The sequence below is a fragment of the Carassius carassius genome, chromosome 35 (assembly GCF_963082965.1).
Source record: "Carassius carassius chromosome 35, fCarCar2.1, whole genome shotgun sequence".
Taxonomy (NCBI): Eukaryota; Metazoa; Chordata; class Actinopteri; order Cypriniformes; family Cyprinidae; genus Carassius; species Carassius carassius.
The window spans coordinates 3,160,504-3,172,575 of record NC_081789.1 but is presented as its reverse complement, the minus strand read 5'-3'; the positions used below and the strand labels follow the sequence as shown (position 1 = coordinate 3,172,575).

Sequence of the window (12,072 nt, the reverse complement as noted above, 5' to 3'; positions counted from 1 at the left end):
TGCCAGATTTATTTTGTAGCCAGAGGGGACAATGGCTCTGTAACACAGAATACAAGAAAACAGAGATACAAAAAGACAAAAGTATAACGCAAAGATATAAAAAGGAAGATATATGTGATCAACATTCAAGAGCAGAAAGCCTTCGAAGCAGAATCAACAACAAGTGAAGAACAAGAGAATGACATATTCTGAGTCTGATTTTCTTTTTACGAAAAAGAAAGAATGTTTTGTTTTATTTATCTTCAATACTAACAGCAGAAGTTACTCAATACTGGACTTTTGTATGTAAATGGTATACATTTATCACTTTAAATTTAGCATTTGTGTGTTCAGAAATCCTCAAACCTCTAGGTGTCAGTATAAGTCCAGAAGAATGACTGAACATTGAGCAAGTGATAGAGAAAGCTGGGCCCAAACGGGACCTATCTATTACAAATGCCATGCACTGGCAGAATTCACATTTTGAGGTTTAAAGGTACAGTTAGCATTGCATGCTTGAATGAAGAAGACAGAGAGTGACGTGTTAGCAGCCACAGTGTGACAGTCTTGCATAGCTGAATACCCTCTCAAATTTCTGTTTGACTTTTTATTTTAGGAAAACGTCAAGCTTTTTCTGAATGTTGTCAAAAGAGTCTATTCCCATGTAGTCGGCCTGGCCCTGCTCCCATCTCTGCTTGCGCTCCGCTGAGGACATGAGCGGCTGAACACGCTCCTCGCTCGCCGGAGCATCCTCCTGTGAACCAGAGGATTAAATACATCACACTCCTTTAAAACAGCTCGTCTTTTAGACCTTTTCAGACAGGATCCTCACAGTCTTGAAAAACATGGATGTACTGTGTGAGGGGGACTATTTTTGTGTCTACTACTACTACTGCTATTTCTAGACCTAGAACAAATGTGTGAATTAGTAATACATATATACGTTAAATAAAATACATATGTAAAATGACATTTTTCAAATTATGCCAAGCGCAAAAAAAAAAAAAAAATCTCAGACAAAATGCTTTATATATATATATATATATATATATATATATATATATATATATATATATATATATAAAATTGATATTTAAAACAATTTTTTTTATTGTCATGTCAAGCAAAATTCACTGAGATGAAAGTAGAAACAGTAATTATTATGATTACCATTAATGAGTATTATTATTATCATCATCATCTTCATTATCTTTACTTTATTTTAGATTTGTAACTTCTAGAAAGGGAAAAGTCATTTAAATTTAGCACATATATAAAATATATTTTATAATAAATATGTTCTCAGAATCTGGATATATGAGATAAACTAGTTTTAAAAGTGTAATTTCTGTAAAAGTGATGTAAATACATAATAAATATATCAAATAAATTACAAGGTATTCAAAAATGTAATTTTTTTATTTGATAAATTACAGTCATTCCAAGCTCTAATAAAACATTTTATTATTTTGATAAATAAATCAAATAATGTATTGTGTTTTTTTTCAGTAAATCACAAGCGACTGTAAAAATCACAATGTCACAGAATATTGTTGTGGCCTTTGCTACTATAGACAATAGCATGTAAATGCAAGACTGTGTGAGTGTGTGTGTGTGTGTGTGTGTGAATAATGCATGCTTATCATGTAGTGTAAGTATGAGAGCTGGCACACAGGCAGTGTGTGTAGTCTCCAGGCCGTGGTTATGTTCATCAGTGTGTTAGGCCTGACCTCACAGCCGGAGTCGAAGGGCTGGTCTCCATACTCTCGGATCAGAGCGGGCAGCACCTCGGCGCTGTACAGAGCCCACCACTGCAGCAGGAAGCCGGTCTGAGACGAGGCCTGCGCGTCTCCTCTCACTCTCCTCTGCGTGAGGTTATACGTGTAGCTCCATGGCTTCGTTTGGCCCAGGAAGTGCACAACCTTTGCATTTGCACCGTATCTGTAGACCAAAAGACATTTTCAGCATGCATTCCTGGAAAATAGCGGGTGACTTCAGGTATGTGAATGCATTTCAATAAATAAAATGTGTTTATATTCCTGACTGACATTTTCTGTGTGTATGGTGTAAACCTGAAGTGAGAACACCATGCACACTATTACTGAAAGCATTATGAATTTAGCGTCTCCTCGGATGATTTAGTCTCTTCTTCCTCCGCTCCTGTAACCCGATGTTAGGGCATGAGCAGCCTTCATGTGACTCGTGTGTGTGTGTATCCTGCTGCTGGCGTCACACACACTCACTGTTTAAACGCCGGAAGGTACGTGTAGATGGCTATGCTGCTCATGTTATAGATGAAGGGAAGGTGTTTGTTGATGTCGGCGGTTGCCCAGTCGCTGAAGAAGCCGTTCAGAACTCCTTGGTCCCCTCCTGTGGAGCAGATTAATTTGACATAATGTCACTTCAAATGAAGTAGCTCTCTTTTATTTGTCTATATAATTTAGAAGGAAATAACACTGATAAAAGTCATTCATTTGGGCAATAAAAGCTGAAGTGTGTCATATCTGTACTACCAGCATCACCAAGTGTAAATGCATTAAATAAATACAAATAAATAAATTATACAAATAAATACATAATTAATAAACAATCAAACAAATAAATAAATAAATAAGAATACACAGCCAAAAAATAAACGAATTAATAAAAATTTACAATTCTAACGGCCTAATTAATAATATAAAACATATAAATGAATAAATAACTATGAATGAATAAATAAATAATAAATGCAAATAAACAAACAAACAAACAAACAAACAACTAAAATAATAGCTATGAATGATTAAATAAATACTAATAATTCCTATGATATACAATGAAATGCAAAAACTAAGAACTATGAATGAATAAATAAATAACAAAACAATAATAAAAATCTATAACTAAGAATGAATTGATAAACACTAAGAATTATTAAAATAAATAAATACCTATGAAAGAATGAATAAATAGCTAATAAATAAACAAACAGACAATTAAAATAATACATATAATTATGAATGGATAAAAAGAGAGAAAGAATGGATATTAATAATTACAAAAATAAATACCTATGAATGAATGAACAACAAATAAACAGACAATTAAAAGAATACAAAACTGAATGAATGAATGAATGAATATACAAAATACTAATAAGTCAACAAAGATGAATGAATGCTATAATACTATGAATTAATAAATAAATATGAATTAATAAATATTAAACATACATACGATTAAAATAATATTTAACTAATAATTAATCAATAAAACAAACAAATAAACGAATCATTACTAAATAAAATTACTTTAATAAAAAAAAATTAATTCAAAAGAATAATAATACAAATGTGAATTAATAGCATCACAGAGAGTTTATTCTTTTTGGGGGAATTAACTATAAAATGTAGTCTTTTGAATTCTAATTTCAGTGTTTTGGTTGGTTGTTGCTATGAGGCTCTCATTTGTGTGCTTGCTTGAGTGATCTGGCTGATTACAAAGATGTTATATAATAAGGTTTTCTACCTTGACTGTTTCACATGTGTGACTGACTGTCTTTTCTTGTGTGATCAAATCTGAGCCGTTTGTTCAGTTTGTAATTTTGTAATAAATGTCATGACTGTCATGATGAATAACGACCACATTTTTAGTATGTCACTCAACATTAAGGTATTGTATGGCTTTAGAAGACTTGCATCATAACATACAATTAAATTTAAAAAATGATAATTTTATAGTTGTTTTAGTTCAGTTTGGAGCTTTACAGCTCTTGGTCCCCATCCGCTTTCATTACATGTGAGAGATCAACTCAGATTGTGTCTTCTGTGTTTTGAATGTAACACTTTACACTAAGGTCTCATTATTTAATGCATTAACTAATATTAACTCTTTTAATATTAACTCTTTTCACAATAGTGACTGTAAAAAAGGTTTTCATTTATAAAGCTCTAAAAACCTTACTGACTGATGTGTTAGTGTACTTCCTGCAAATATGGAAAAAATAAAGGGTCCCAATTTAATATGTGCAGTTTCACGTGATTAGTGCAAATTGTCACATGACCAGAGCAGTTTACTTCCTGTTTGCACCTTGAGAAGATGATGGCTGCATAAAGCTCCACAAACTAAAGGCTAGTAAAGTGTCTTAATATAAATATATGACAAAGATGTTTGGTACACGTGATCTTTAGGGTGTCTAGTATAAATATGTGCATTCACATATATTTAGTTTTGTTGAGTGTTGTCACAGAATGAGTAAACATGCTGATGGTCACAATAGTGACCGGTTGGATAACAGTGAACTTAGATATTAATTTCATAGATATTAATAAATTTACAATAATGATGTTGTTATACTCTAAGCATTAATATAAATATAATTAATAAATATTAATATAATACAAAAAAAAGTAAAAATTTTGATTTTTTTTTTTTTTAATCTCAGTGTTCCTATCAATGTTGCATAAGTTTTTTATGCATAATAGTAGCCCTAGAATGTGATCAAACTGTTTTAAATAGCTGGGCTAAGATATCTAACCATTTTTATGACTGCAGAAATATGTTATTTCAGTACACACATTATCCCACCGGTCACAATTGTGACCGAACATAAAACACATTTTAAGTCCATTTATTTCTGTTAACCTATGGGCAGCACTAAGAATCCAATTCCATCCTCTGCACTTAAACACACATGAATATTTGCTCCAGGACAGGCTATGTGCACGCTGTAAGGAAATGAATATAGTCAGCACAACCCATATACAGCATCCTCACTGCTAGCCAAAGAAGACATTTACAAAGTCGCCTAATAATGCTACGTGCCTATAGCAGATTAACCAACAAGCTGGAGCACTGTTTGCAAAGCATGCTGGTTTAGCAGCTAAACCAATCGAGCGTTATTTAATTCTGGCGTGCCTTCAAGAGCCCAGAAACAGTGTTCAGAATCCTCCCCCGGGCTTTCCTTGTGCAAGTGGCTCTACAAACATTACTACGGCCTTGGAGTGTTCATTTTGAGAGGATGATCTGAACTGTGGAGGAATGCACTATGTCTCTGGCCGGTTTACATTGGCAGAGGATGAGAACAAGTCCACATGATAGCCTCAGGCCATCAGGACCGTAATAAACCAGGAAATGGAAAGATGCTCGTTTGATTCACCGTTTCAGAGATTCAGATGCTCGGCAGGTATGAGAGGACACACTGATTTGATGCCAGTTGTCTGAACGCCCAACAAACCTGGATGTGATCAGGCTGGTTTGTTAGTCTGACGCACAAAACTCTGTCAGAGATCATTCCTGAACACTCTCATTGTTCTTTAAATTTTTTATTTTTTATTTTTGGTTTAAAATCCAAAACAACTGGTCCTTTGCTGTATCAATTTTTTAATGTAAGCATGACTTAACAGTACAAATTACATCTAATCACTCAGAACACTCTAGTAGCAACCATCTAGAAATTGCATTATAACCCAATAGAACGCCAGAGTAACAACCTACAATGCCCTTACAACCATCCAGAATACCTTATCAACCATCTGGCAATGCAATAGCAATGCTCTTACAACTATCTTGCAACACCCTAGCAACCACCTAGAACAACCAAGTAATGTCCTTTTTACTATTTAGAAAACACCCTAAGAACAACCATCTTACAACCAAACAGAACTCTAACAATCAACTAACACTGCGCTAGCAAGCACCCAGACCAACCACCACACCACAGTAACCACCCAACAACTCAACCATAACATCACCTAACAGTGCCTTAGAAACACCCTTGCAATTCTATTATATCATTACCTAGACAATCTTAGCAACTATGCAAGACATTCTAGCAGTCACTTAGAAATGATACTGCCACCCTAGCAACACCCGAGAAACCACTGAGCATTGCCATTACAAATATCTACAACACCCTAACAATCACCAAGCTACACACAACCAATTATCTATCAGTACTCTTACAACTTGCCTACAAACCATAGCAACCAACTTACAACCACACACAATACCCTAGCAACACATTAGTAATCACATAGCAACACCTTTACAACCAGCGTAGAACCATTCAGAACACACTTCCTAGGACCCTGAACACCCTACCAACCATGCAGTATCACACTAATAACCACCTAGCAACCACACAGAACACACACCCTAACAATGCCATAGTAACCACTCAGCACACCCTAACATTGCATAGCAACACACTTGCTGTATCATCACCCAGAACATCTTAACATTGCCATAGCAACCACACAGGACACCCTAACAATGCCATAGTAACCATCCAGCACACCCTAACATTGCATAGCAACACACTTACTGTATCATCACCCAGAACATCTTAACAACAACATGGCGATCTCACAAAACATCATAACCACATAGCAAAACACTTGCTGTGTAACTACCTGGAACACCCTAACGTTGTCATAGAAACCACACAGAACACCCTAACAATGCCATAGCAACCACACAGAACACCCTAACAATGCCATAACAACCACACAGAACACACTAACCCTAACCCTAACATTGCCATAGCAACCACACAGAACACCCTAACATTACCATACCAACCACACAGAACACCCTAACCCAAACCGTAACATTGCCATAGCAACCACACAAAACACCCTAACAATGCCATAGCAACCAAACAGAACACCCTCACATTGCCATAGCCACAACACAGAACACCCTCGAAACATCTTAGAAATCGCACCAGTCAGATTGTCCTGTGAAATTGTTGAGTTTTTCCTTCTAGATTCTCATTTTACATTCTCTATATAATCGTGTTTGTGAGGAATACTAATCTTAAATCATGTTCTTCTCTCCCAATCTCAAAGCTTCATTAAGCAGAGAATACCACAAGACATCATGAAGAAGATTCCAAGCTTTCCCTGTTATGACCACAAACAATCTATCTCAGCTAAAAATAAAGCAATTATTACAAATTATTATGATGTGTCAGAGGACATTCAAAAATAGACCGAAAGCTCAGGCGGATAAGATTGTGTAGCATTTATGCAGCCTGCAATTATGACAGTCCAAAAGAGCCTCTGGATTCTGTGGAATAACAAAAGCATAATAAACAGGCTTTTGAAAAGCTGCCAGTCTCCGTAATGTAAGCAGAGCCCACCCTCACAACGCAGCAATCTAATTGGTTCCTCGACCGTCACGCTCAAACTCCAGCCAGACTCATAAGAATGGGTTCACTGTGTCGCCGAGCTGAAAACACGTCCAAAAATTTACACCAATACATCATAAATCTGCAAGTCACTCACACACGCTGACATATGCAAATAATTATTCCTCCTGCATGTTATCAACTAACAAGAGAAAACAAAGCATAGGGAAAAAGAAACATGCACTTTCCATGATAACCATTTTACCAAATGACTAAAATCCATAAAAGTTGCATAACGAGCAGCTACGCCAAGAGGTGGCTGTAGAAAATGGCCCTTGGCTCCTAAAGAAAAGGAAAAACAGGGTTGCCATGAAAGGGCTTTTGTTTGTTAAGGCGTCCATGCCAAATTCCTCTCCGGGCTTATGAACCAGCTGTGTTGGGCAATACTCGAGAGGCTCTGTTGGGCATTTTTGCTTGAGGTAATTTTGTGATGCAAGCAGGGAAGGGCGACTTAATTACGCTGACAGTGTGCGTAAGATGAGCACACATCAAAGTGCTGGGCGTGTGGGGAAACGCAGAGAGGTTTCAGCTGGAATGGAGAGGTAGAACTATATCCATCCATTCAGAAACATCAGCTAAAATAGACGAGGTATTGATAAGCACCCGGATCACAAGAGAGATAAATATAGGAAGTTTGAAAACTTGTATAAACATATATTAGGATCTGGACAAGATTCAAGGTTAAGAAGAGTGCTGTAATTAGACAGTGACTAGATCTAAGATCTAAACTGGTTAAAAAAAGAGAGTACCATTAAAAGTGCTCTATATCAGGGGGTTCTCAACCTTGTAGATCCCACAAACTCATTTATGAAACAGTGTTTCTTTATTTATTTTGTGTTAATATTAAATAATTACAAAATAACAATATGTGTAAATGTTATTTGGAAATTATTTTGTTACTTTTGCTTTTTATATTTGATTTATTTTCACATATGTATTATGCACTTAAATCCAATTGTCCAAAAAAAACAATTATTATTATTATTTATTTTTTTACAGTTTTTCTCTCAACTTTTCCATGGATGAAAAGATTTAGTGACTCAAAAATATTGCATGTCTTAAAAAGATTCAGAATATAATGCAATGTGACATAAAATACTTCTGCAGTGTCTTTTTGTCATTCTATATAGCTCCTAGTATCACTATGTTTTGTTTTTGTCGTCTGGAAAAGAGCAGCAGGGAAGACTGCAGAATTTCTCCATTTTAATATATAATGTTAACTAAGTAATTAAGTAAATATACTTGTCCCTCAGCTTACAAAAATAACTTTAGGCCAGTTTACACCAAGGACAATAAATATAATAACTAAAACTATGAAGTTTTAATAATCGTTCTAAATCTACGTTTGTCCAAATTGTGAACAAAAATAATGACAGCCAATCAGAATCAATCCACCCAAAGATTGAGCTTTTAAAGTGGTAGCACACTCATAATAAATGCTAATGCTAATATAGCTTCCATCACAGTCATCGCTACAGTTATCGTTCTTGGTGTGAACAGCCTGTGCCCTAAAAGCTATTAGCTCCAACTGAAATTCAGAGCCCTGAGACATCTCAAAGCGAATGATAGTGGTGTTTTACATACCGTCGAAGCTGCCATGCTCTGTGCAGTACTGCAGGAGTTTGCCGTAGGTTTCGTTGGACGGGCGAAACACGAACACACCAGAGTTAAAACAATCAGGCCAGCCGGGGTCTGGAGCCGCAGACAACTCCTCTCTGTCAAACAGCTCATCGATGTTGGAAACCACCTACAGTCGTCAGAAAAGAGTCAAACTTGGTCAAAAAAGTGTATTTTTATGTGGTTTTTTTTTTGGTCGTAGTATGTACAGTTCATTAGTGCATGTATGGAAAAAAAAAGTTATTTTACTAAGAAACACACTACTGTTCATTTTTTTTATTATTATTAATTATTCAGCAATTATGCTGAACTCCTCAAAAGTGACAGTAAAAACAGCTCCAATGTTACCAAAAAAAAAAAAGAAATCTTATTTTAAATAAATGCTGTCTTTTTTATATACTTAACTTCTCATAAATCCACAAAAATATTAAGCAACACTTTTTTTTCAAAATTGATAATAATTCAGCTTTGTCATCAGAGTATTCTCAATAATAAATTATATTTTAGTTTACATTTTAGAAATTTGACATTTTTCACAATATTTTTTGTTTTTACTCTATTTTTGATAAGATAAATGTCTCTATGAATAAAAGGCATGCACAGATGCCTTCACTATTTTTGGCAAATTAAACAAGTTGAATAAGACGCAGAGGCAGAGGCGTACAGTACATTCACACACTCAGTTAATGACGCACAATGTAATTCAAATGGCATAAATATTTCATGCATGTTTTGACTTGAACTCTCTGCTAATCAGCTGGTTTGAAGTCATAATGCGCACTCACCAGTGTGTCAGCGTCCATAAACACACACTTGGAGTAGTGTGTGAGAGTCCAGCAGTGCAGCTTAGTGAAAGTGACCCCCAGATCAGGTCTCTTCATCATGGCCAAGTGTGCTGTGTCCCCACTGTCCAACACATCCACTAGCCTGACTTCATCGAAGATCTTACGAAGCACTTCCCTGAAGACATTCACAAACATCTCATTGTGTTTTCCACGGAAGCCAGAGAGTCCGCAGTACAGTACTGACTGAATGAAGCATGCTGTACCTCGACTGATCGGACACATGTGGCCCAATGAGCACCACCAGCTTTTTTGAAGTCTTGTGGTTCCTAAGAGATTTTCCAAGCACCATCGCTCCTCTCGCATAGCTTTCGTTTGTGGCCAAAGTGACAAATGCCTGTTCTGCTAAAGAAATGAAGATTGACCTAACACTGACTGACAGATTTAACATTACTATTCTATAACAGATGGCAACAAAATGGATTTCCCCCCAAAACAAGGGGAAATCATCAATGATACACATTGCCTGTCATAACAATGTAAAAAAAGTGGTGAAACTTATAAAGCTGAATGAATGAACTTTTTAACAAATAAACAATTATAAGCTGTGCCTTTGTAAGTGATGTATTTTCCCTTTGAATATGGTTTAGATTCGATTCCGAGAATCGGTTCTTTTGAACAATGAGTTTGGAAGAATCCGTTCAAAAACTGATTCACTGATTCTTAAAGGGACAGTTCCCCCCAAAATGGGGATCATTTATTAACCCTCATGTCATTCCAAACCTATATGAGTTGCTTTCTTATGTTGAACATAAAAGAAGATATTTTGAAGATTGCTGATAATCAAACAGTTGGTGGTTGCCATTGACTTCCATAGTACTTTTTCATGCTATAGAAGTCAATGAGAACCACCAACTGTTTTATTACCAGCAATCGACATGAGGGTGAGTAAATGATGACAGACTTTTGATTTAAAATATTCTAAAATATTCCAATAAACCCATATTGTTGTTTTTCTTCCAAAAAAAAGAGGAAGAAAAAGAAAAAATGTGTTTTAGTGGTAAATGTACGAGTTCAGTTTGTAGCCATGGGTGCATGATTTATACAGCGGTCATTTAGATCGCAAATATAATTTACATTTGCATTTAACACTTCTTAAATTATCTTATATCTCTCAGCTGAAACTTTTTGCTTGTTTAATGAAATGCTATTTATTTAAACCAGTATAATGAGTCATAGTCGGGAATAATAAAACAATTATTATAATAATAATCAAAACAAACGGTTCTCGATTCAATGAACTGTTGACTCGAGAATCATTCAAAGTGTTCAGACCGGTTTTGTAAACCGTTTCAGACGATTCTTCAACCGAACAATTAAATCGGACATCATTAATAATTCACAGTCTAATTTGTGTCAAAATGATTTGGATTATAAATAATATTTTAATTATTATTTCAACATAAATAATCTTGAACTTTTGAGGAATCGTGCCTGCATAAATGAGCATTACATAAATTACATCCATAGAAATATGAATTTGAGCAATGCAGTGAACATCCACATCCCTTTAAGCCTTTAGTCACATATGCAGAAGTAACCCTCCACACTTCAGCAGCTCTGTCTGATTTAAATGAAAAGTGCATTGTCACATACCTGCCATGCTGGATATTTGTCAAAGCTATTCTGTAGCTCGGACTCCCAAAACATCAGAGTCACTTCACTGAAACAGACTCTGTATTACGCCCTGATTTCATTTATACCTGCGCGACCTTCTCTAGATATATGCTGCAGGTCACGTGACCAGAGAGGGCTCTGCGGACACGGCCCTGATTGGTTGATCGTTGGGGCGTGGTCTCAGATCTGTGACTGCACTTGGGTAGTTGAAAGATTTCCAAGATTTTGGGTTGTAATTTATATGAATGTAAAAGAGAAGGTGTGAACTTTTGATGTTCATGGTTAAAAAATTGTTAACGAAACGTCCTGTGGCCAGTTGCATAAATTACTTTGACTAATTTTAAAGGTTAGTCAACCAATCTTTTCTTCAAGACTGGTCATAGCCTTTTAAATTTAGCTACATAAAATAATATATTGGTTTAATTTGAATCTGAAAAGTAAGACTGATTACCACGTTGTTAACAGCTAGACTGTCAAACTTGTTTTGAAACTAAGTTAACTAAGTTACAGTTATGATTATGACTGTTTGTTAGCTATTCTAACTGAATAGGAAGAGCACATGTACAACAGTTTGACCTGATAGTGAGACATCTCTAGAATAGAATAGAATAGAATAGAGTAGAATAGAATTATAGATTCGAACTGATTGGTGTCTCATGCCACCTACTGGTCAGAGTTTAGGGGTTGCTTTCATTTTGACTCCTAAATAATGCATTCATAACACAAAATAAGTGTAATTTTAAAGCTTGGAGTCTGACCTTTACAATGCATGTGGCCACTTTGATTAACTCCTAAGTAGTACTGAGCTGTTTGTGGATACATTGATTTTTTTATTTTTCATAA

At 35.5% G+C, this 12,072-nt stretch overlaps 1 protein-coding gene across 2 annotated transcripts; it reads right to left on the bottom strand.

Moving 5' to 3' along the window:
* Window positions 1-426: 426 nt before the first annotated feature.
* Window positions 427-11,303, bottom strand: gyg1b (glycogenin 1b). Of its 2 annotated transcripts, none has more exons than XM_059524074.1 (7): window positions 11,209-11,303; window positions 9,819-9,954; window positions 9,556-9,730; window positions 8,738-8,900; window positions 2,223-2,349; window positions 1,710-1,920; window positions 427-733 (listed from the first exon to the last, which is right to left on the bottom strand). In XM_059524074.1, the coding sequence occupies exons 1-7, from the start codon at window positions 11,213-11,215 to the stop codon at window positions 587-589; spliced, it is 966 nt and encodes a 321-aa protein (XP_059380057.1). In that variant the 5' UTR covers window positions 11,216-11,303; the 3' UTR covers window positions 427-586. The 2 variants fall into 2 exon arrangements, with proteins under 2 accessions (XP_059380057.1, XP_059380056.1); XM_059524073.1 differs by having other exon boundaries at window positions 9,819-9,957; window positions 11,209-11,299.
* Window positions 11,304-12,072: the final 769 nt, after the last annotated feature.